This window comes from Bombus impatiens, unplaced genomic scaffold (assembly GCF_000188095.3).
Source record: "Bombus impatiens unplaced genomic scaffold, BIMP_2.2 scf_0665, whole genome shotgun sequence".
Classification (NCBI taxonomy): Eukaryota; Metazoa; Arthropoda; class Insecta; order Hymenoptera; family Apidae; genus Bombus; species Bombus impatiens.
The window spans coordinates 642,185-669,237 of NT_177084.1; the positions used below are offsets into that span (position 1 = coordinate 642,185).

Below are 27,053 nucleotides of genomic sequence, written 5' to 3' on the forward strand. Positions count from 1 at the left end.
ACAAAAAAAACCCCCCCCCCCCCACAAAAAAAAAAAAAAAAAAAAAAAAATAGAAAAGTACACTATTTTACCATCACTATTTTACCGGTGTTATGGATTTATGAACACCATCACTGACTTGCCTGTTCTTCGTTTTCCCCATTTTTCTTTGCCACTCTCTATACCTTCAGCCGTTTCTACACTCACTTCACGTTCTCGCGCAATGTTTCGCATGGCTTGCATTCGCTTTTACGATACCCGTCAACGAGGCGAGAAATCGTTCTCGCCATTGGGTTTGTTTCGTTTTATCGATGTTTACGGCATCAGAATGGACATTCTTCACTCTATTATGGAACTTGAAGAGCTCCATTGAGAATGAGAAAATATCGAGTATGAGGAAAATATTATCTGTCAAAAGGTAGAACATTTCTTTAAACGAATTTGAACAGTACCAAGTTCATTGTTTGTTTCTAGATGTCTGAAGCAACACACCTTTTTTCTACCACAAAAGCTTTCTTTTCCGTATACGAGCTTTTACTCACTTCTTCAAGACGCTATTTTAAATAAAAATACCCGAAACATCGTAACCATTGTTCAGAAAAACGAATAAAATTTATAATAGGAATATTAATGATAATATTTGTATTTTGTAACACAGGTATTATATTTTCATCGCTCCAGAAAATATTAATAAAACAGAACAACCCCAATATCGAAGAACCACTTTACGCCTCCGCTTGTAAGCTTCTACCCCCTCGCAAAAGCATGAAACCAATCTGCTTCTTGGGCGTGCCTGTCTTATTTCGTTTTGTCTGCATGCCTGTGCATCGACACCCACGCTTTCTCGGATGCCGAGTCGAGTGTACAAGTTCAAAATAATAGAATACAAATATAGAATACTTAGAATATTTAAAGAAAATATTTAGATACAGAATATTTCGAGAAGAATGCAAAATAATCATCGAAAATGTCCTCTATACCAGAAACCTTTTACAAACCTATCAAATGACTAAGAATCTTTAAAGAAACCTTCTTAAGAGTTAAGTGTTCTAAGTTAAGTGTCACGCTCTCAGTCCGAGAAACGAAGTGAAAAATAACCAATGAAATGAAACCAAATTCCTCACTGCCCCTTTTGCTTCTCTTTGAAATTCGAAGGAGCTCGACGATAATATCTCGGCGAAATAAAATAGTTTCTATGCCGAGTCTCGAGCTCGTTTATGTTCTACAACGAGCAACAACTTGTCTGTTTTCCTCTGTCTGTCTATGTTCCCCTTTTATCCCTTATATTATTATGGCTGCCATTTTTCTGTCTCGTTTTGCTAGATATAATATTATATATAAGAGATAAATCTCGTAAGAATTGTTATGCTCCTTGATCTTTCGAGCAATATAACTTCTCCAGGGATTTATTACATATTAATCCACCAGGTCTTTTCTTGATTGTTAAGATTTTTCATTACCTTTGTCTTTTTCTTTTATATACTTACGAAAGTGTCTTGTTTTATTGGATGCAATTGTTTGTGTCCTCCGAGGAGAACGATGGATTTTCACGTAATCTTCGTCGACGTTTGCACGTTCGCCACCGAACTGCACCCTCTGATATGGCACCTTATCTCAATTATTTTACCCTGGATTATCCGCTTTGATCCTGGTTCTTCCCTATTTTGGTGCAATAGTGGATTTGGAAAGTTAGTTGAAGCTGGAAGGCGATGATACGATCGGTACTTTATAGAATTTTATAGAATCTGAATTCTTATGGATATAGAAATGTTTTACAGTTACAGGAATTGATGTAGGAAAGACCGTACGTTTAAAGATATCTCCACTCGTGTGCGTTTCTTTTTTATATTTCACAAGTACAATTCACAAATATAAATTAATTCCAGAATTCTGGAATTACGATTACAGATCTAGAGATACAATAATTCTACATTTCCAGAAATGTTTCAAATTGTTTCTCTCATAATATAAATGTATAATAATTAATTTTACAATTTTTTCTCAATTGGAAAATATAAATATCTGAAAAATTGACCAATTTTTAGAACCTTAGAAAAATTCCTAAGAGGCTTAATCTTAGTTATATTCTATATCACAAATTTTGATAAAAATTTGAAAAAGAATGTCTTCTTTTCAATTTCTTTTCAATCGTTGGGTGCCAGAAGGCAAAAGTTAACTCTCAAGACCCACTTTACCACCCTTAATTCTTCGACACGAATGACTATCGACTTATATATATTTTTTTTTTCTTTTTCTTCAATCGTATGATCGCCACCGCACGTCCCCTTTCTCTTCCCTTTGCCCGAACCCCTGTGTTTCAAGAGAACCCGAGTCGATACGACATTTTGAGATCTCGATATATGATACTCGATCGAGAGACTAAGTTATGGACATACCGAATAAATACGCTCGGTGTTGCTATATAACTTTTTTTTGTCTACTTCTATTTCACTTTATCTCTCTATCTTTATCATTGTCATCTTCCGTTAGCTTACGTTTTAGAGATTAAATAAGCTAGAAAGTACCTTGTTACCACTTTACGTAGCTAGAGCATCGATTTCTGTGAACTAGCTGGAACTCTGTGGCATTTATCAAATAAAAGAGAAATAAACTTTTGGATGGATTAATACCAAGAAGAAAATTGCTTTTGTATTAAACGCTTGTTATACTGAATGTTTATCGCTTTGAATGTCAGCTTGTACATTTACTGGCACGACTGCATCGAACTCGAGCAATATTTATCAAATTATTCAACATAATTGTTTCGAAAAATTCTTCTGACCTGACCTTTGGGATAAATTGCACGATATTCTTAGAATATATAGTACGAATCCTTAAATTACGAATCCTAAAATTTATAGATCCGCTGGAGAATATTTTTTAAAACCATAAGTAATTCTTTATTCGGTTTCTTTAGAGCGATTTTAATTATTCTGAATAAAAAGATGTAAGAAAGATAAACAAAGAAATCGCGTTCGATGGTACGTCAAGCTTTCTGAAATCGGATACCCGTGCGTCCAAGCTCCATGTACATCTGTCCGTTAATAATATTTTCTTTCTTCTTCTCTTCATATCAACAGCCACGGAGTCCAGCTATTTTGCAAATAGCGAAAACCCATGATCAAAGTATCTTATAAAATCGTGACACTTGTCTCAAAGCGATCCAGAAAGCAATAACTCCTTGCTCTGTTAAAATTCTTAGGATAAAAGAAATTGAGGTACTGAGCGTGAAATCGGACACAGAGTGTTGCCGTCGCTGAAAGTTTTCCTTCTTTAATGAATCACCTTTGCGCCAAAGCCGTCGACATCGTGCTCTTTAAGCAGAATAATTCCTTCTAAGGAACAAAGGAAGCATGCTCCTCGCCGATGAAGTTTCTACCTCTGATTCTCCGTGACTATTTGTTAACAGAGAATCGTTGGTGGCGAACACAGCGGGACGAAGCTTGTTTTCCTTACGTGAAACTAATTATCGCGACGGGAGTAAGATTTAAAGGAAGCGTCGACGCGTTTTCGATGTTTCAGAGTTTGCGATCTACTTGTAACTAAAAAGGCAATTGCTAGAACTCTTCCTCTCTCTTTCTCATAGAAAACTTTCGTAATTAAGGTAAATAAATTTCATAGAAGTTTGAGCTTAACATTGATGCAACGTCGATACTCGACGTACCACGGAAGCAAAAATATCATCGACATGATCGCGGAAACGAGTACTTAACCTTGCAATAATTCTCGAACTTTTATTTTTCAACTTTAGATTTCGTTTCAACAAAAGGAAGACTTCTTGATATTTCAAGATAATCATTGACAAAAGATATCATACGTATTAATGGCGAGTCTTTTACGTCTTCCTCAAACTTGGTAAATTTAATAGAAAATAAAGATAGTTAAAGATAATTTTAATAGAATAGAATTTTTATAATAAGACATGGAAGAATAGGAACCTCTAAAATGAAGAACTTCTTCATAGGAGAATAGAAAGAAATCGAAAATGACCGAAACGGCGCTGCAAGGCTGACAAGAGTAATAAATCTTTCTTAACGATGTAAAAAAGTCTGAGGTAAAAAATTGTAATCGACTTGTAACGAAAAATTAAAGAACATGAGAAATATCGTAAAAAATACCTCGAACCAAACAAAACTTTCTTCGATAAAAAAAAGATTTCCCAAGAATAAGGAGCTTTCTGGTTAACTCAAACACAAGTGCCACGAGGATTAAAATAACAAAAAGAATCAGCTTAGCTAAAAATTAACGCGCGTTGGCTGGTCTCTAGTCTTTGTATAAAGCGAAAAGAGAAGCAACGAAAAAAGAATGCATAAAAATAGGCTTTTTTTTTACATAAAAGAAGAAGAACAAAAGTCGCATATCCGTGATGTATGTGTGTATTGTTGTACAGAGGATAAGAAGGGCGTCGTCGACCGGAGCAGCACGGTCATTGCCAAAGAACCCGAAGGTAAACCTTGCATATCGAAGGCCGAGAAACGTGTACATAACGCGCGTTTCGACGTCTCGTGTTCATGTGTATACATATATTACGTACCTCCGTCTAGATTTACATATATATATTATATATATACGTATATATTCCACGTGTGTTACGTGTAGACGTCCTCCGGTTCAGACTGGCTTCTCCCGTTCGCGTCGCTGGAGCCGCGTGACCGAAGCTGCTTCTGTGGCTTCCGGTCCCCTAACCTTCAGCCAATTCGTTGTCCATTACTGTTCTTTTGTGCGTTGTATTTTTAATAAAAATGCAGTGACTTGTAACGTAACATAGCATTCTAGAAAATCTTGCTTTCTTTTTTTTTTCTTCTTTTTTATTAAAGGATAATTTTATGTGAAACACAGAAACGAATTATAGTTTGGTCAATTCCTTTCATCGCTACTGTTCTGTTCGTGCATATTGCATTTTGAGTCTCAAACAGTATTGCTCTGTTGGAAAATACAATAATTTTAGACCGAGTTACTTAATTTTTAATTCTATTAGTTTCAAATTAATGTTGGATTAAGTATCGTTTTAGAGTAACCTTTGCTCCGATAAACTCAAGCTTAAACCAATCGTCGTAATGACCTATGATTCGACGAAGCTGAGGGTTAAAAAAAATGCAATATCTTGTAATATAGCCTAATCAATATATACATGGCAGAGCTGTTTTATACAACTAAACTATTAAAATATTTAGTAAAATTCTGTAAATCACAAGTTACAAGCTACGAATATTTTAAAGACACAAGTAACGTTTATTTTTGTAGCGTCAACATGTACAAACAAGTTATATTTCTTTAAAAAAGGTAAAGAAGGTTCCATGAAATTTTCTTCAAAGAAAGATAGATCCGATTTTATCCAAACTCGATGAGAAGGATGAAACATCCAGCACCTCGAAGGTTCCCTCTCGCTAGAAAATCAATTTCTTAATATAGCACGATTTAAGCACCGAATAATAAATACACTGGAATGTGTACTAAAGAAAAGACACAAAAAGTCTTACTGAATCCGCTAAAGAAGAAATACGCTAATTGCCTATTCCAAATAACAGCAAGAAGCCCCCGATAACCTCACGTTTCCACGAGCTTTCCCTTGTTCTACAGCGAGAGGGGACCGGAAAAGGGCGACGAACCGGGGAAGCCAATGGCCACGAGGGGCTCAGTGACGAGCTTCGAGCCGAGCTTTTGCATCCTGTCTGTTCCAGCTTCCGCTAACTCGTACTTCGGATTTACCGTCTCTCCAGCCTCCTCTCGTTCCACGAACTAATAAGGACCGTTGCGTGCGTTTGCTTCCCCTCTGATCGGTCTGCAAGTTAATCATAGCCCCCTTTACCACATGGGAGATCAGAAATCGTCCCTTCTTCCCTTTCTTCGTTCTGCACGACGATGTCCGTGTAAACGTGCGCGTGTGTGTATATCTTTTGATGTCTTGATAAAAACAAAAAGGAAAAGGCTTGTCTATGTACATTCGAAGGCGATCTCGCATGATTCCGTTGATTAGTTTGATGAAACTTTTGGGGGATGAAGAGTTAAATTGGAAATGGATTGTTCATGTTTGGCAATGGTTTGTGAAATTTTTCTAATGAAAGTTTTAGTGTTCGGAACTCTGTGATCGATAAATTAGCGATTTGATAAATTAGGACAGAAAATCGAAGAGAGAGACGTTTTGTGAACGCGATAGGAGAGCTTGAGATATTTTTATTCGAGTAGAATTTTGATAGCGTAGTATATCAACCCTTTGAACTATACTAGCTACGGTTTTATTTCAATTATTTGAAGAAGAAGATTTTATTTGTTTCTGTTTTCACTGATAAAGATACCTTGAAAATTATTCCCAGAATGAATATCCATATTTTATCAATTTTTTCATTTTCTAATGTGACGTAGAATAACCTTCAAAATAATCTTGAAGAAACTAAATCTTCACATTGCCAAACGCTTACTGTATTTATTCTTGTCACCGATAATAAAATTAAACAAAACAGCCTATATTTCACAAACCATTGAAAATAAACCAACAATCTCTGTAGCCATCTCCACGGTGAAAATTGAATCAAAATTATGTAACAAGTCACGCGATTCCCTTCTTGAATAAAATGAATCGGAGGTCCAGATCTTATGAAAACGAAAGCGCCGGGGTTTTCGTTCACGTTTTCCCCTTGTTTGTGTTTCCACCCATGTGTGTAAATTCGCGCTCGATTTAGAGCGTGATTACGACGCTGGAAGAAGCGAACGCCAACCGATGGTAGCGACGAGAAAATTAGTATTCGAGGACGTCTGATCAGACATCTAGTGGATCTACTGCTCGAGGCGAGTAGAACAATCTATAGAAAACTGTCGCGATATCTCGATTACGACACATTTTATCGCGTCATTGTTATTTATATTATATATATATTGTTTTAGCAAATGTTAGAACATTGTTTCGTAGGAATTGTTGTTCTTGCGCTGTTACGAACGTTATGCTGTCTAGGAAATTGAAATATATATATATGTATACTTATACTGTTACCATATCGAGCAGCTGGCTGTCTTTATTTATCTTTTTCTTTCTTTACTATTTTACTTTAAATGATTCGTTTATAAGCAACGTAATTAGAGTTGTGTACCCCGTCACGATGATATTGTGACGAAAAAATTTGGTCAGGAACGGAGAGCCTCTTGGAAGAGACGTCTGTGGCAGCTTGACAACATTGAACGATAAGTAGATCCAGCATCGTAAGCTTTAGCAAATTTTAGTCGGCTTGCGTTTTGATCGAATAGATAGCCTGGGTTCCCAAGTTGCTTAATCGTTTGATCATAAACCTAGACGAGAATCATCTTGTAGAAATTCTCTTCTTCCTTTTTCCCCTCCATTGTAGTCACCAAAAGCATTTTGCGTTGGGTGGCTCGATAATTCGAGCAGCATTAGTTATCATTCTTCTGCGAATGAATACGTATCCGCCATTATCGACTAGTCTCTCAACAATTATTACATGTAATTCAATCAAGGAAACTTGACCCTCACAAAGCAGATTTTTTTCTAGATTAGGCAAATCATCTAGATGTCATTCTGTAATTTGAACATTTGAAGTTCTTCCTGTCACGTGATTGATCTCTTTAGAGTTTACTGGAACAGTTGATCTTAGCTATAGTCAGGCTCAAATATTATGACTGCTCAAAGACACTTCGAATTGTCGTATAGAAACGCTATAGAATTATGATCTCGTCTCCACAGACACTTTACGCTGCATACAAATATACCTTTAGGCTATTATTTAATATTAACGGTGCCTTATACCTGCGTTCTTACGAAACAGAATTAGTTAACCAAGCGATAGAGACGAATATAGTCCGTTTCAAATCAGCTGAGTTTCAAGGCTACTCTCCCCACCATGGCTCGAACAGACCCCCCACTCTCGCAAATTATTCGAGCACCATAGTGGGGGTGAACGACTAAGTTTCTCTAACGTAGAGGTGACGAACTTTTTAATGACAAACTGCACGAATTCTCTCGATTAGAACGATAAATTTCTAAATTAGAATCGGAAAATGGAATCGCAAATGGAATCAGATATCTTCCAATTAGATTCAGAGGGAAAGGGATAGCAAACGAAACTCTATAGTTACAGTAATATTTGCGTTACATCGTGTAGAATCGTAGCGTGTAGAATAATAGAGGACAATTTTCCTACGACTCTGTGAGCCAAGAAAGTAGGAGCAAAGATCGCACGTAGGCCGCCTCAGTTCGTCACCCCTATACTAACCTATAGTGACCTTGAGCAGCCAAAATCTTTAAACCTGGACTACAGCTGGAACGTCAGCGGCACAGTGGATCGTGAAAATGGGGGAAAGTCTACGATGTCGACGATTTTGGCCGAAACAGATATGGAATTTTGCATGGCGGCGATGACCAGCGAGAAAATGTGAAATCTTCGCAGTAAACTCGTCCGAACGCGCGTGTCGCGCTGTCAACGGAAATACCTGACCGCTTGGCACCGCTTGAAAATAGATTGGCAGCAGTTCGCGTCGTTCGTTCGGCCATCCTCGAAGCCGGCCGTGCGGAGCGCAATAAAATCGAGTCGATCTTCAATTTTCCTCCCTTTCGCGCGCAACCGAGGGCCTTTGAAAGCATCGTTTATATCTCTCTTGTGATTTTTTACGATTGCAAACCTTGCGCTTTTATTCGATACTTCGGTGAAAAAGGGAAGAAAAGCAGTGTGTTTCGAGAGTGATAGTGATAAATGCGTTTCGGAGGGGACAGTAGGTGAAGTCTTCGAAATGTCGGTCACCGCTGGCTTGCCGGGTTCATCGAAGCAGCCTGATAATTATGGTGAGCCTTGGACTTATTCTGTGTGATTATTACGCTAGGAGGAACGTTGATGGGGCTCTCCTCTTTGAATCTTTTTGTCAAAATAATCGTGAATCGGTGGATGTTTGTTTAAGATGTACGTAATTGGATGTACAGGCGGTTTCATAATGTATAAACATATTCTCAATAGGTACAAAATTGTGGGAATTTTTATAGAATTTTGGATTTTGTAAAGTTTATCAGTCAGTTATTTGAAATTTTAGCATTATTTTTTATTTACAGACAGTTAATCGACGGTTCTAGTAAAAGAATTATTATATTTATTAATTTATTTTATTCCTGCTTTACACATTTTTATTTCAACAACTGAAAAAAGCTTTTAGTCTTTACAACACGATTCATCGTGCACCATGATCGTTGCGAAACAACATGTACCTCCAATAAATTTCGTCCAACAAACTTCGATCCATCTTGTTCGGCTTTTCATTCCCAGTCACTCTTTCAAAGCAAATCTAAAAGTCCGGCCTTTTAGAACGTCCTCTGAAGCCTCTGAAGACATTTTCGAAATTTCGTAACGCGTCGATGATGCGCCAAAAATTCTCGCTAGGTCTAGAATCCTTCTTCACAAACAGGTGAAACCAATCATATATCTGGCAACGACACAACGATCTGTGGCTATAGCCAGAGAATGGCGATTTTCATTCTTAAAATCGACGATTTGGTTTCTGGTCGTCTCGAGGGGTATATACCGAGGCTGTTGGATGATTAATGGCGACGTCCCACGCGAAAACGAACTTCCGACTCTGTTCGAATCGGACGTACGTTAGGTCACGATCGCCAGCCAGCCTTTCTGGATCTATTTTCAGTCGCGAAACCGTGTCTATGTCGGACGGGAATCTATCGTGACTGTGCGTAACTATTCTCGTTCTACTTAGCCAAAGGTCGCTGCTGCTACCACGCCGGTGGCCACAGTTTTCCGGTTGGAATTCGTTTGTTAACTCGCTCGAACGCGCTCGTGTCACGCTTCTCGAACGCACTGCAGATGAGGCTGAAACGAAAGGCCACGGAATTCACATCGCCTAAACGTATTTCTCTCAATTTTTTTTCTTCTACCATTTTCTTTTGGTTGTAATTGAAGGAGATGAAAATTTATTGGAATATATTTTTGGTTCTTTTTTTGATAGATTTTGTGGAATTAAGAAGAAACGCGTTGAGTCAGTTGTCGCGACACTCGATGAAGATTGTGCATAGGAATATCGTGGGTGATTTATGATTATTGAAGTGTATTTTAGTATTGTTAATTTAAAAAGAATTTGAAGGTACACTAATAGATCTTTGCTAGTAATGTATATAATATACATATATATAGAAGGCTATATATGATATGATGTTCACTAGAAAAAGACTGACTTAACGCAGTTGTCTTGGGATTCTCATTGTTGGCCACCTCTTCTATTAACGAAAGTGTTTGTGATTCTAATCATCGTCTGAAGTGTTCTTCGTTTGATTCGTGTTCGTAATCACATACAATCTTCTTCAATATTACCTTTTGGACATCGTCGTTCATCGTCTTCTAACGCAAGAATGATTAACACTTAACAGACTGACTCGTGACTCTATCTAACTGAACCTTCGTCGAGTGATTTTGATGTCATCGCCATCTTTTAACAAGATTGTCTCACGAATTAATGATATTATCTAATTAATTAATTAATAATATTAACTATCTCCAAAAGCCGTAAAGAAGCTTAACGAATAACAAAATCCAGTACGTAACTCCTGGCGCCGATCTTCATTAACACTAATCCTCTTATTTAGCACTTTCGCTGATGCTGTCTCGCTGTCGCATAATCATTGCTGTCGTGTTTTCACGCCTAAAAAGAAAATATTTCGTGCTGTTACTTTCTGAGCTTTGGAAATTTGATAATACGTTAGGTGCAATAAAAATTCTAATAAAGCAAAGAATTTCCCAAAAAGAGAGAATGAGTTTGGCAGCAAAAGTGTTGATCATCAACACGTTCTTCGCTTCTATTTTTAAAAGCTCTGAATAATTCCAAAAAAGCCACGTGCCCTGAATAAGACTAATTTAAAATGGTTCTAATCCATCGTCTTCTAACTGGTTTCGTCCGATCTAATCTCGATAGACCCAATTGCGACTCGGTCTAGCTAAATGTCCCCGTTAAAGCTGTTTCTGTGGAATCTCGTGTTGAGTTGGGCCACATGATCCTGGTGTTGGTTGGCCCTTTATAAAATTATTCGACGTATTTTTAATCGGTACGATTCGAACTCTTCGACAAAGGCCCCGCCTCCCAGGGCACACCTCCGAACAGTCCCGCTGCCGTGTCCGCGTTCTCCAGGGTAATGGCAGCGAGCCAGACGAACAAGCAAGCCCAGAACCAGGTTCAGGGAAACCCCCTTGGATTAGCCGCGGTACTCCTACAGGGAGCACAAGGTAAATCGGGTGGTGAGAGCGCACCGAGAGGGAAGTACGGTAGAATCGATTTCGAGACGACTTTCAAACTTTTATATCTTTTTATATTACCGAAGGGGCTGACTTTTTATTTTTTTTTTTTTTATTGCGTTAACGTTTATTGCGTTAGACTTTATATTTTTTCTTTAATATTACGTTATGTATTTCGACTTCATATTTATTTCTAACTTTATATTGAAGATACTTACATTGATGTTAATCTTGAGTTTCTTCTTCGCGTAAAAAATTCTGTTTTCTTATCTTGTTAATTTTCCTCTACGAAGAGGATTTTTTAAATCTTTTCAATTATTACCATTTCAACTTTTATTTAAACCGAACTTGAGACGCGGGAGTCTATCGGGCTTCGATAGAATTGTGAATAACGCAGTTACTTTCAACGATTTATTTCTTATTAATTGTTAATTGTAAAACATCGTAAATTCCAAATAAACTGAGATATACGATCGTATAATAGGATAGATGTCAAAAAATATGTATATTATTTTTATCAATTATATAAAATATCAATTGTGATTAGTCTACTGAAATTTAGAGAGTTCACATACATTTGTCACTCACGAAATTGAATTTCTATTATTAAGAAACGAAATTTTAGTTACAATCGTCAAAGCTATAAACTGTAAAAAGCAGTAAAGTCGTAAAATCTTGGCTAGAGAAGAGTAGAAGGTTAATGTCTCCGCAGTTTGTAATATCCGTGCCCTCCTCAACGTTTTACGTGCGCCATAGTGATAAGGATAATTACTCTTGTCTTTTATGGCGTTTCCGGAACAAAAGGTCGCCGGCATTAGCCCTTGCGTTTCTACCGTTCTTTCGGCTCTCGGTGGAGAAAAGTTTTTGTCACTTCTGCCTACGCCAGTGTCGATTGCTTTAAATTTCATCGTTCGAAGAATAAAAACAAGGATAAGGAATTATTCATCTATAATTTACTTATAGATCGAAAGGTCCACCTATTTTGGTACTCACAAACTTTACATTTCCAAACTTTAAAATTCTACTTTTAAGAAAATTGAATTTATCCACTGTATAAAATATTAGTAAACATTAAGGGATATTTGCTGTTTAAACACTCTTTCGATTGTCGAAGAAAGGAAACAAAGGATCCATAAGTCAGGGATAAATTTCTACGAAGCCTGTCCTGTCCAATCGAAACTCGTTTCAAAAAGAAAATCACGACAATGTTCGAATGAACGAAGGAACCTAATCTCGATTAAAAATGTCAGAGTTGAACGAAGAAAAAGTAAGAAGATGGAAGACAAGAAACTATACAGGCACATAGAAAGCGAAGTAAATAAATGCTGAATGAAGTGCGACGAAACGAAGAAAGAATCGTAGAAAAATAATAGAAAACGTTTGTGCTCCCCCTTTTTCTTTTCTTCTTTCTACTTTTTATGTATTATGCATTCGAAATGACGTACAAAAGGAATGTGAACGGGACGAGAATAATCGAACCCTCGTTGCGATATTACGAAGCATCGTTTTTGCTTCTTTTTTATCGGTGCATAAAAGTTTCTTTACGATCGGTCCCAGCAGAGACCTGCGAAATTGCAGACTCCCTTTGCGGCTATTATCGGAAATGCGCCTTCGTGGCGCAGGATACGAGGCAAGGATACTGAAATTCAGCCAACGAGCCCTACCCGACGAATCGGTAAGATTTTCTGTCGCGGTCAAACCGTTTCTGCCTGAATCGAAAGCTCCTCGATGTTTTTAGCAATGCATGGAGGAGCAAAGTTTTGTAAAAATATTTCAATACCTTGATTCAAGGTAATTTTGTTAGTAGTGGTTCTTTCATAATGCTTAAAGGACCAAATTTTGCAACTTCGAATGAAACTATTCTAAATAAAGGTTTTAATAATAATTTCAAAGTAAACGCAATTGTTTTGGAGGATTCGTAAGATTATTCGTTTAACATTAGAATTACGAAACATTTTTCATTCTTATAATTGCTAACAACATGCATTATATCAAAATAACTTTTATTGTAAATTGATCTATTTATTTTCCTTAAACTATCTTAAACACAATCATCTGTAGATAGTATATTTAATACAATATATTACAAATCATTAGTTCCAATGTTAAGCGAATGAAAGTTTTCCTCATTTTTCTTTTTATATTGATCTCTGATATCTGGTTAGAACTAACTTCTCTCTAATTATCCTCCTTTAAATAACGACGAAAATAACCAAAAATAACGACGATATCGATTTTTACAATTCTCAAATGTAAATGGCCCCTCAAGCATTAAACCACTATACTGAGAAATTGAACAACGTTAAGCTCGTGTATCGTTCAAACAACAAAAGACAATTTACCAAAGCAGAAACAAGACAGAAGACCGACTCGCTAGGCAGAAATCGGTGAGTCCCTCTTAGAGTCGAAGCATGACTTGGACTTTTCTTTTCTCCCCTACAATTTTTTATCTCTTTTGGCCACGTACTTGGTCGAAGTCAAATTACCGAATATTCTCACGCTTCGCGTGCCTTAGATTTATTCACAAACCATTTTTGATGCTTGCGCTCCCCCCGCCACTTTTTGCCGTCTTAACATTTTCGTCCGCCATTTTTCACTATAGATACGAACGTTACACAGCACCAATTCTCGATTCTCGATATTACGCACACATACACACGAATCTTCCCTTTTCTATCGAAATGGATCAAATCATTGCTCAACGAGGTCCAACGAAAAATTCGCCTGATCATTCAGCATCGCTTTTTTCATTGGAATCTCGTCGACGCTTCACCTAGTACTGTCTGATCTAGATGAAACGATCGAAACGATCGCAGAGTGTCTGACACTTTGTACTCGTTTGTTCGATCTATGCGAAGCTCGTTCACGCGAGCCACCTCGTAAACGCCTGCATTTTGCCAATTTCGCTTCCGATTACGAATTTTCTTTCATTCTTGTTATCTCCCCTATTCTCTTTTATCTCTTTTCTCCACCCGTTTCTTTTTTCTTTCTCTCTCGTTCTCCTCTTTTTTTGGTATTCTCTCAACGACAGCTCGTTGCACTCTCGTAGAAGTTTAATTTGCAAATGTTGATTTAAATAGAAATATCTGTTCGAAGCTTCTCCTGAATTTTATCCTCACATTCACCATCTCGTATTTATATTTACCTTGCCCAACCATTTAGATATTTAGAATTCATTTATATTTTTATATATTTATTTGCCTATTCATTGTAATACATTACAAAAGACTTAAATCTTCCATGATAATTATATTCGACACCTTTCTACGTTTGCGTATACCGATAAACCTAGCCCAATGGTACATTACCATTTTCCTGCGAACCCTAATTTCCTTAATATCGTTGATGATAATTATATTCAATTTCTTTTCACGTTCGCGAATATCTACGTATCTAATCCAATAATTCGTTACTATTTCTGCAAATGAAACCTCGGTGTATCCCACGAAGAATAACTACCTCTGATAATAAAGCTGCCCGACTTTAAAGCAAATCCAATCGAATTCTATTATGAATCTTCTATTATTGATTCGTTCCATTCAAATTCATTATCCTAAAATCTATCGCTATTATCAACCTCGATACATACTGCTATAACGGTTAAATAAAACCATTGGAACGTACCATTTTTTATCCTCATTATTAAAAATTACCCTTAAAACGATTGTCTTAATTTGAATATAATTTGGATAAAGTTATTTGCATTTGAATACATACGAGAGTGCAACGATCGAATCATAACGATACGAAAAAAAGCGACCAAAAGCGACCGAGAGGAAGCTGTTCGGAGGCTGACAGTAGCTCGTCTTTTGGTTGGTTGGTTGCATGACTAGCTGGCAGCGCAGGAAGTGCTAGCAGCAGTGGTAGCAGCAGCAACAGCCAGAACAGCCAGACTGGCGCTTCACCATCTTCGCCAGCGGCCGTCTACATCGGCAACAACCACGTGGCGACGCCCATGGTATCGTCGCGACGCTACGACTCATCGAACAACGGTCTGTATACATTTCACACCTCTAACTGTGGCTATCTTCTCTGGTTACCTTCAATTTTTCTCCCCTTTACACCAATGCTGCTTTCACTCTTCCATTCCACTGTCGCAATTTATTTATTACAAAACAGTGCTATTTGTAGATGAAATTTTTCATGTGACTTATCGCGGGAAGAATGTTCTTTTTAATTTTCCTATGTACAAAAGTCATAGCAAAAATCTTTTAATTTTCTGTTCTTTTTCTTTCTTAAATTTTCTTATTCGGATGAGAAAGTCTTATTTCTATTATTTTTCCTACCTTCGAGAAACGTATTTGAATCCGTTAAGTGGAAAAGACGAGTTGACTCGTCGCTCGAGGTTGCCAATATTTTGAATATAATAACGTCATTTAGAAATTCTCCATTTTACAATACAGCACTGATTTGTTATATATCTTTCTTCTAAGCTTTCTTTCATTCATCCTCTTTATTTTCAGTTTTATCAACTTTTGGATCTTTTTGATTAGTGGCGATCATTTCTATTTAATGCATCGTTAATCAAATATTTAACTAAATAAGGTCGTTCTAATTTCGTTAGAAATTAGGCGAGAAAAGGAACTGTAAGTGACGATTCGGTAATTTCTTTCGCGGAGCTAATGAATTTCCAGGATTTCGAATGAAAATTGGATGTTTTGAGTTCTCCGCGATCGAGTTCCATGGAATTGCAGAGAATGTGTCACGTTGAATGAAATGGTCGCCGATAATGCATTTCATTGTACGGAAACGCGCTTGCTGCCGCATTGTGCGGCTTGATTGATTCCCGTAATAGCCAAAAGTGCATTTATCGCGGCGAAGCCTGTAAATCAGGCTGCCATTTCGCAAATGGAAGACACTTTCACGTTACATTGGCAAATAGCACGCTAAAAACGTATCTCACAACGTTCTCACAACATTCTCCAAACTCGATGTCTCGATAATTCTTCGAATAGTTGACGTCAATGTTAATTAAAATTCGACGACAACGTGTTTTACAATTGGCTTCCAATAGAATCAGCATAGTCTCGAATATTCAAAGTGATTAAAACTCGCGTCACAGTTCCTTCAAGTCGCATCCAAAATGTCTAAACCCGAGATCGGTCCGAAATTATCTTGATGTTGTTAAAACTAGTTTTAAAGTGACTCAAAATTGGTTAGAAGAAATTCAAGCTCGTAAAACCCGAAGTAATACGAACTGAAATTGATTAAAAATAAACTAAAGTTGCATAGACTGAGTCTACTAGATGAAGAATCGATCAGAAGTAACTGAAAGTCGCACTATCTCAAAGTAGTTTAATTAAGAGTAATTCAAACTTTCGGTAGCTGCAAGTGACACAACTCAAAATTGTCTGGAATAACTTCAATTGACGTTTAAGTAGCTCAAACTTACCTAAAGATGATTCAAATTATTTCAGATTCTGTTTCTAAAGTCATAACGTTGATAGATGCTTCGCATCTTTGCGCCAAAAAGATCTTCGATATTGTCAAGTTACAAATTAATTCCCTAAATTGCCCCGACTCTACGATTTTGCTCAAAAACGATGCATTAATCTTTCATCTCTTCGGCTTAGCTCCATACAACATACTCAGCCAACCAACCCGAGCCATATACCGCTTTGGCCAGAGGGGAAACGGCCTTTTAGCCCTTTTTCACCCTTTTTATTTTTGCATGAAACGGTGTTCGTTGACCCGTCTTCTCCCCATGTGTGTGTTTCTCTGCATGTTCCGGTTGCTCGCATCGCTGGCATGCCGCCTTGAATTCCAAATGCATGCGACTCCAAAACGAATCTGGAATGAAACCATAAAAATCAAAAAAAAAAAAAACAAAAAATGGAACCAAAACATATCAGAACTGGAGATTCGACGCGTGGGCGGTTCTGGATATATGCCACTCGGTCAAGCCGAGTGGTGCGACCCAGAAGATGGTAAGAAGAACACCAACGCCGGTAAGGTCGCAGAGAAGTCGAAAAATAAGATGGACGAGGAAGCCTGCTCGAAGCTTAAGCGGTGTTGCTTGTTGTCGTGAAGTTTTTCGAGTCTCGCGACGCTGTACGATCAAATGATAAAACTTTTATCACCACCGAGAAGATTTTTCTTCGATTCTTTCACTTTGTCCAATTTTTTTTTTCGCTTCTTCGAGATTCTTCTACCTTTTCAAAAGTAATTAAGATCCATTCAAGCTCGAATAATCGCGTAGTCGGTAGGAAAAATTTGTGTATTTTCATTCATTGCGAGAAGACGAATGTTTATGCAAATTTATGTCTTTGTGCATAATAAAGAAATGAAATCGTCATAACGTCGTAACGAATACTACGTTTTCAATATTTTACGTATTTTTGCCTAGCGCATGTGTTCTGTGCGTTTTCGCTTTGGAATCTCTTAAAGTAAATACATAATTTAGAGCAATTTAATTATAACAAATAGAAAGACAATTGTCTTGTAAAGAAGACATAACAGTAAAATCGAAGACTAGTTTTAACATATCAAAGTATTAAGTATGCAACGTTGTATATACTCGACATCGAGTGTGAAATGGTTAAAGAAGAATCGAAGATGGTTTTTTTAATTTGAATATAGACACCGACTTAGAGAAAAATTTGTTGAATATAACTATTGAAAACTGTTAGTGAAAGATCAATTTTGTAGAAGTTTCTGAGAATCGTACGGTGTCGCGAACAGGCTCTCCGCATGTCTCTTGTTTTGCTTTTTCAAAATCGTTCCTTTTTTGGATATTCCCAGTTTATGGATGCCATAATTTTTTTTCTTAGTAGACCTCGTTGAATTGATCCGTGACACGATAAAATTATCCTTAATTTCCTCCATAGATCTTTAATAGAATTATACGTAATAATCCTTAGACTGTTGTCAATAATTGACAAATTATTAATAATATTAATTATTAACATCAATAATAATATAATTATCAATAATTCTAAAGCTCATTTATGAGAATTGAAGTAAAAATTTCAATTTTCATCGTGTCACGGGGTTTCTGTCGCGAGTAGTCACAGTTTTATTTTGGACGGCATCCCGCAAGTAGTAAGTATCGATTTTGATCGGACAAGGAGCACATCGACAGGCACGCAACGTCGTGGAGGGACGTCTCGCAGCGTTTGACCTTCGTACTACTAGAATCTTCGTGAAAAATGAATAATCCCGATATTCTAAGATATTTCCTCCTCCCTTTTCTTACATCGAACAAACACACGCTCTGACAATCGTCGTTGTACGAGACGGAGCATGCGAACCGAACAGAATTCTCGCGAATCGAAATTGTCTTTGTGCGTCCCTCATTACTCGCCCTGTATTATATATCGTCGTAGAATTTAATGCGCAAGCAGGCGCCCGTAAAATATCATTTCCCCATAAAAGAAATGTTAAAACGCTTTACAAATATATTTTGTTAGTACTAAAATTCACACTGAAGGTTAAATAGATATTAGATGATTTAAAAGAAGGTTAAACATTATTTATTGAAATAATTCTTTGAATTGTTCACAGTAATTATTTGCTGTATCCTACTTGTAGACAAATTGTAGGCACGTTAGAGATTCGTAGATTTTTAATTTTGACAACTAAATGATATTAAACACGCGAGGAAATATTTTCATTTCTTTTCGATGCTCGATTTGCCTGAAAAATACCTTCGCCAATAATGAAGAGTTTTATAAACTTTGATATTAGGTGTAATTATCATCGATCGATTTAGGAAACATCCTTTGTCAAATCCAAGTCCACTGAAAAATAAGTAAAAATTCGTTTAAATTACTTCGTAAATGAAGCACCTTGTACCCTTTCGCAGTAAATTTAATTTTATTAATTTAAATATAATTTCGATTAATGCAGAAAATATTCTTCGTCAAATTCGAATGCATTAAAGAGTCGTCATCGATCAAATGTTATTGACAAGGAAAAAGTATTATTAAGGATTAGGCAATAAATCATGAAATATACGAAAATATCGACATAGAAATGATATTTTACCCGCGTAGAAACATTAATTAGGCTGTCGCCCACGCTATAAATCCACGTGTAATCCATGTGTAGGCGCAAACTGTGAACGTACCAATAAACTTGTGAAACCCGATACGTTGTGTTGTATGAGAAACGAAACGAATTATCGGACAGGCTTCGTAGTTAATTACATTACTTTAAGCTAGTCTGCTGGTAGAAGAATGTTTTTTTTTAATGGGCAGCAGTCTCTCGCCTAACAAATTACTTTCCTTTTTTTGTTAAAAAGATACAAATAAAAAACGAATGTCGTGCGTAGGAGGTGCAAGTTATAAATGGTTCGAAGCTTCTACTTTTTTATTGGACGCTTCTCGTAACATACATATAGTATGCATATGGGGACAATATGCTTTTATCGTCGTATTGACGATGCTGTAAAAGCTACGTATCTCGTTCTGCGTATCTATCTTCGTTTCCATTGTGTCGTTGTTTTTGTATCGATTACTTTTTATTTTTCTTTCTTTTTCTTACGCTCCGAAGGTGAAAGAAACCTGATATATTATATCTCGCGTGCACATCTGCATTACGTGCACGCGTATAAGGTGATTCATTGACAATAATTGGAATTTTAAAAAGGGACGAATCGTGTGAAACGTATGTCTGATCATTGACAATCTAATACTACTTCGAAATCGATTTCTTACTTTCTTTTGTTATATTTTCTCAATCGAATTTAAATTCCTTATTATGTGTTCTACATTTAATACGCGTTAATTATTATGAAGTAACTTTTTCATAAATTTTGGAGTACATGAATATTTGCCAAAATTTGTATTTCAATGGAAAAACTTAATATCCTTGTTCTACGGCAATTTTATTTTATAATATCCTACAATAATATTATAAAATAATATTGCATTTTATAATACTATTGTATTACTACTCTAATAGTACAATACGTCACTTTCTATAATGATATTATAGAAAATTATAGAAAAAAAATTCTTATATTAAATATTCTACGACGTTCTGTAAAATTTTCTTCCAAAGCTAATCATTCAAATAATGTCGATTAATAATTAAATCGATGAATCACCTACGGTGCATCGTAAGATACTAACAATGGCTTACAACGACCGTTTGCGATATCATCGTTTCGATCACTAGAATCGAGCGCACCGATTCCTCAGCCAAGCTGATCGCGCTTGCTCGAGTGTAACGAAGATCGCGCGTCTCAAATGCGTTCGAGAATTCCTTCAAAATCAACGCGTTGCGTCACGTCGTCTTAACGTGGCACAGTGTCAGGAAAAGAAGCTTACCAAAAGCAAAACTGAAAATCTGTCGCGAAAACGATAATCTCGAAATACCAGCGAGAACGAAGAATCTCAAAGACACGTTGCAATGAATGACAAGAGGGAAGAAGTTGCAGCAAGAAGAGCAAATGCTTTCAAGGACGAGATGGGACCTGAGGAGACGGTTAATCCTCTTGCGCGGGGATTAAGCTCCGCGACGTTTTTCTTTTTCTCTCAACATCATTCTCTCAACATCATTTAAAAAATACGAAATCATAAAAAAGTAAGAAACAAAAGCAGGAAAACTATCAGTAGTGTTCGAATCGACAATTCTTTGCAATTATTCTTTTTCTGAAAAAAGGAAAAAGAAAAAACTGGGAAAAAAGAACGAGAGATACCCCAAACGGATAACATGATCGACAAAACCGGAAGTAATCGCCCCGCGGACCTTAATCTTCCGCGAAATCACGCTTGAAACACGCAGGAAGAATTTTGCTGCGATAAACGAGCCGTATAATTGTTAAAAGTAAAGAAAAAGAGAAAGCAAATAAGAAAAGCACACATGTTTAAGAAAAAAGAAGGGTATCTATATATAAATATGTGTATGTATATATTATATATATATTGCTTGTAGAAATAAGAATCGTGTGTCCTATCAAGACCTGCAGCCAGCTCTCGACGAACTCCCAGTGTTCAGGTAACGGAAGAACCTATCTCACTCACATCTCTCAAATCTCTCTCTCTCTCTCTCTCTCTTTCTATATCTATATTCTACATATATCGATTATGTCTATTATCTATATCTCTATTTCATTCTCTCCATCATCGAACAGATCAGCGATATCGTCTATACGAGAGGAGAGAAACGCTTTCCTTTTCGGGACGCCATTGAGTAATATACGTTTTTTTTGTTTTTTCTTTTTTCATACTTCACGAATTTTTCGTAACGTGTATTATACATATCTGTTGTCTCGCTTGCTCTGATGCGCAGTAGAGTAGTTACGGCACTGTGGTTACGCTCACGGTGGTGGTCGCCGGGCTAAATAAAATTCTTTTGCTTTTTTTCATCGTATTATACGAAATTACGAATTAGAAGAATGATCAAAGTTATCATGATCAATTAATTGTACAACTAACCATATTGATGCTTTTATTTATGAATTTTTTGCAACGCCACTAGGAATTCAAGTTGAATATATCTTTTTCATAAAATTTGAAACTCGCGCGGAAGTTCTTCGCGCTCTCCATTCGATCATTTAAATCTTCCATATCGTGGGTGAAAGGGAAACGAAGATTATTACCACGTGATAATTATATTCGAACGATTGATTGTGGATGATGAAAAGAAAAAAAGGAACAGTTATCGAGGAGTTACTCTTCAAGGAACCAAGAAGCTTCTAGCGGTTATGAACAACGAGAGAACAACGGCAGTATCATTTTTTTCCTCGACGAGCTCGTCGAACAATCGATATTTTTTTCTTTCTCGTCGCCGGTGCGACGAATTTTCGCAGGTCCTCGAAATTCTCGTCGTTGCCGCGTCGAACATATCGAACGACCCTAACGACGCGACCATGGAATCTAGGAGAACGAGTTGACTCAAACGACGTGTGCAACGACGAGACACGCTCGATCGCCTCCATTTGACTAGATTGCACCGGTTTGCATCGTTTTTTCCTTCTTATTGTCCTTCTTGTCTTTTTTTTTTTTTTTTTTTTTTTTTATTGGATAAGTATTCGTCCTTTGGTCACGATGAAGGTATAACTCTTTTGGAAATCGGTGCTTATCAAATGGAAAAAGGGAGCTCACTTTGGAGAATAAAAATTCGATTCTCAAATGATCGTCTCAAATAATCTTCACTTATATAAACTTCTTTGCTAACTGGTCTGAATTATACTTTTATTGTGAATAATAGTATTAAGCGACATTCTATAGAAGATATTTTGAAGATGTAATATAATGTCTGGAAGGAATTTGTCTTTATAAGATCATTTGAGGATCGTTGTCATTGGAGTCTGATAGAATCACGATAGAATATTTTTGATTAGTTGAAAAGAGTCGTTGAGATAGAGATTGTTGGATGTGAATACGTGAAGGTAATGTGACGTTTTGATTTTTGAGACGACTCCAATGGGTGATATATCGTTGTATATTATATATACCTATATATTACGTATTAAGAAAGTACGTGATAAGAAAGTCTTTGGCGTAGGACGTAGAAGTTGATAAAGATTCGTGCATGTGACTGTTGTGCCGTACGATGTGTCGGTATGAGCCCTGATCGTTTTATTTTATTTTGTTTTTCGTTGAGATCGATCGGGCGCGCCGATCGCGCCGTCCCCACAGATCGATAATCTGTTGACGATTCCAGCACGCCGTCAGGAGATCATCAAGATGACCGAGCAGCTGATCGAGAGCATCAATATCGGAGATTTCGAGGCGTACACGTAAGTGACACGATGATGGATAAATTTCGGGGAAATATGAAATTAGCAAGAGAAGTCGTTGGAAAAATTGATTACGGTATAAAATTGTGACGAAAAAAATTTATCAAAGTGTGAAAATGTCAGTAAAGAAATTTCATTATGGCGTCAAAATGACATTGAAGAGATTCTTTATGATACAAAGTTTAAAAATGAAACGAATCATTATATTAACAAAATTTTAGAGAACAAATTTGTCAGAGTAATGAAAGAATAATGAAAACTGCGTTTTCATATAAAAGGTGACATCATATAAATTTTTCTAATTAATTTAATTATAAAAATTGTATTTTAATATAGTTGATACTGTTTTATCGATAATTATCGATTGATCGATATTCTGCTTTCACTGCATCCCAATGAAGTTAGAATGAAGAATATTCGGATTCTAATATTTCCTACGCTTGCAGGAAAATCTGTGATCCACATCTGACTGCGTTCGAGCCAGAGGCTTTAGGTAATTTAGTCGAGGGAATGGATTTCCACAAATTTTACTTTGATAATGGTAATTATGACTCATTTGCATCACTGTTAATCGTACCGCGCTGACAAAGCACCGCACCGTTGTGTCTACGTTGTACCTCCGTTTTGTTTGTTCCACTTCATTGCTGTATGTCGTGTCATGTCTTTGCTTTCTTACCCCCGTACGAACGTGGCGTAATCGCGGTGTAATCGCGTTTCTTATCCAGGCGTTAAAATCTCCGATCGATCGGTGCATTGGTCGTCGAATTTCACGTCGATGCAGCTTCTTATTGCACTTTCCATTAATTTTATGAATCTTTATGTTTAGCATAAACACTGAACGCACAAAATTTCTTTCAGTCGATAGCGTTTTTACCAAAATATTAGTTACAGAAGTGTTTTAATATCGTTCTTTAGAATATTCATATTGTTCGTTCAATGCTAGAATAATTTCAAAATGTACATCTCTTTCTATGATTTTTGAAAAATCTTATGTCTCTTTGTCAATTATGAACGATAAAATGCTCGTAGATACGAATGGAAATTAATAAGACACTTCTTTCGCTTGGTTTACTTTTTTATCCTTTTTTATCGTTGAATTTATCAATGACAGCTTCAGTGGTATATAAACGAACGTGTATATTCACAAATAACGAGCGTTTTGCTTTTTAAACACATAGCAGTTCTGGCGAAGCACTGCAAAGCCGTGAACACGACGATCCTGAACCCCCACGTGCACCTGCTGGGCGAGGACGCCGCGTGCATCGCGTACGTCAGACTGACACAGTACATGGACAAGTGAGTTATAGTTGTCTTCAAACATACCATCTTCCTGTACGCCGAATTTATTTTTGAAATTTACGTGCGGTCAAAAACTCATCAAAATGATCAATTCTTAATTTCTCATAGAAATTCCATAGATCTATTCTATATATAGATGTTCTTGAAGATGTAAACGGATTTGTATGAAACGTGTTTTACTCCGTGCGTTATATATTTTGTCATACATCTTCTCCTATACCGAATTTCTTTCTTACTTCATTCGTTCATAATTAACTTAAGGTTATTCAATTTGAGATCCCCTTGAGTAACTTCACCATTAACAAAACACGTTGTAAACGTCATACGAGTAAGAATAGACAAATTTGTGAAATTCTATGAACATGTGATTGCGTATTTTGCAGACAAGGCGTAGCGCATACCCACCAGAGCGAGGAGAGCCGCGTGTGGCACAAGAGGGACAACAAATGGCAGAACGTGCATTTCCATCGAAGCATGCTCACAGGGCCATCGCCATTCTCCTACAGTCATAAGTAAATCAAGGTGGCGGAGGAAAAAGGAATAAAGGGGGGAAGTAGAAGAAGGGCCGATGTGTCGGTGGACGCTCATCGCCTCGACGCGTGGAACGAACCAACCGTGCAAGAACACGCGATTGGAGCACACTCCACACTTCAATCCAAACACACTTCTCTCGATACCGATAAATGGATAAATATGTAACAAGATCGTTTATCTATTTATTTATTTATCGATCTACAATATACACACATATAGAACACGTACATACACGTAGACACGTGAACACGCGTATAGTTAGTATTAAGCGCGACAAAATGGAAGGGAACGGGAAAAGCGAGAAAGTGTCAAGATAGACATATGTTGAGGCTCGCTTCAGTACCTGCTCAGCGTACTTACCACGAAGCACCGTGACCTGTGCATCGGCCTCGATAGGGAACGATTTCCGTGGATTCGTGGTGATTCGGAAAAGAAGAGGATGAAGAAAGAAGAGACAAGTTTTATAGCTGAAGAAGAGAGCTGCGTGTTACGAAGAGCACTGTTCTGTCTTTGGTACGATGAAGATGTTTCATCGGTGTAGGGTACTGTTTGAGATACTTGAAGGCTTCTTAAGTGTCGTCGGTAGTATAAGATTACTTGTCAGATACTTGAAAGAACAAAAAAAAAATGAACATGGTAGAAATACGTCTCTAGAGGCGTCAATAGGCATGAGAGATTTGAATAAAAGACTAGCAAAGAATTTAAAAACAAGAACCATGACTGAAAACAGATAATTCTATAAGATCTGTAAAACTAAACGACCGTCTCAATTTCCAAAAGGAAATCGTATAGTACCAAGGAACAATTTTATTCCATCTATATTCGTCTAATATTTGAGAGGAACCATCTTAACAACTTCCTAAATTAAAAAGGATCGAATCCAAAGATCTACCTAAACAAGAATAAGCACATATAAAAATACCCATAAAAAATACCTTAGATAAGAAATTAACAAGAAGAAAGAAGGGACAGAACAAGCCGTCACGCAATCCTGAAGATCAGAAAGACAAGAGAATCGAGATCTAAGAAGGAAGAAAATCTAGGAAAGATGGAAAATGGGGCGAAACGGTGTTCCATTGGCATCGATGCCGAGCATCGTGAAAGGTCATCGGTGAACGTCGAACGGAAAGGACGCGTTTAACCAGGGAATGGAAGACCGGAAGTATATATCGGTGATTGCACGGAGAACCGAATATAATCGTTGAAATGGCACACACGGCGAGAGAAGATAGCGCGATCGACGAAGGAGATGGCGCCGGCACGTCGGCATCCAACGCGTATTTAGTTCGTACGATAGTCGCTGTACAGAACAATCTTCCATTGTAACTTTTTTCTTCTAATTTTCGTTCTCGTCTCTCGCTACGACGACACACCGGGAAAAAAGAAAAGGCAAACCAAAAGAGAAGTCCATGAGTAGATCCGCGCGCGCGCGTGCTCTCTCTTGTAAAACCGCACGATGAATAAGGAAACACAGACACGCGTTCGTTAAAACATTTTCTAAAGTGTACCTGCTGTATCGTTGATAATTTCTAACCGAATGTACGAAAACGCGCATTCGTTCGTTCTATTTAATTCGCGAGGAGTAATATATATATACATATATATGGAAGTTAGAGTTATTTAACGAATTGTTTCCAAGAAAATCTTGTGTGTAATTAGTGGAGGGATGAAAAGCAGAAGAGATTAATAAAAGTTACAAACTGTTAGTATAATTAATAAACGATAACGTGTAATTATAAACGATACCGTATGTACGCTTACCGAGCGTCGAGAGTATGCTCGAAGCGAATGGGCTCGAATTGAATGATATGCTTTCGACGAAAGTGGCGAACAAGGAAAGCTACTCGCTAGAGATGATTATCTGGATCGGTGCATACGCTCGCGTATACACACGTATAACCATACGCAACATAGAGATTACGCGCGATAGTTGGAGAATTATAAAAAGAAAATTGGGGAGGGGGGTTAAAGTGAAATAAATTAACGTAAATGCGAAATAAAATTTATTTTGTAATAAGTTATATTAAACATTTTTCAGTATGCGTTTTCGAAAGATAACTATTTTCTTTCTCTTTTCTTTCTTTCTTTTATTTTTTTTTTTTTTTTAATTTTCCTTAAGATAAACGAGCTAGTTTGTCGTTATAGTCGTAAAATAAAACGTATTTTTCCTGAAAGCGAAGTCCGTAAAAAGATGAGGCCAAGGGCTATAGCCCCCCAGCTCCCCCCTTAATCCGCGCTTGTCCGAGAGGGAGAGAAGAGCGATGTTTAAACGTTGTTACCTCATCGTCGTAAGGCAGTTTCGCGGCTGGTGCGACGCGTAAGTT

At 37.1% G+C, this 27,053-nt stretch overlaps 1 protein-coding gene across 36 annotated transcripts in view; it reads left to right on the forward strand.

Annotated features, from left to right (window-relative positions):
* LOC100745387 (calcium/calmodulin-dependent protein kinase type II alpha chain) overlaps window positions 1-25,388 on the forward strand; it is a 146,834-nt gene extending 121,446 nt beyond the window's left edge. For 4 of the 36 annotated variants that reach the window (XM_024370098.2, XM_024370107.2, XM_024370101.2 and 1 more), the window contains 7 exons: window positions 4,370-4,426; window positions 15,041-15,199; window positions 21,087-21,149; window positions 22,821-22,896; window positions 23,343-23,437; window positions 24,075-24,192; window positions 24,579-25,388. In XM_024370098.2, the coding sequence (XP_024225866.1) occupies window positions 4,370-4,426; window positions 15,041-15,199; window positions 21,087-21,149; window positions 22,821-22,896; window positions 23,343-23,437; window positions 24,075-24,192; window positions 24,579-24,711 (701 nt within the window). In that variant the 3' untranslated portion in view covers window positions 24,712-25,388. Of the gene's footprint in view, window positions 1-4,369; window positions 4,427-11,045; window positions 11,199-11,832; window positions 11,995-15,040; window positions 15,200-17,059; window positions 19,111-21,086; window positions 21,150-22,820; window positions 22,897-23,342; window positions 23,438-24,074; window positions 24,193-24,578 lie in introns of those variants that run through there. The other 32 variants (XM_024370110.2, XM_024370116.2, XM_012389837.2 and 29 more) reach the window with 14 other exon arrangements.
* Window positions 25,389-27,053: the final 1,665 nt, after the last annotated feature.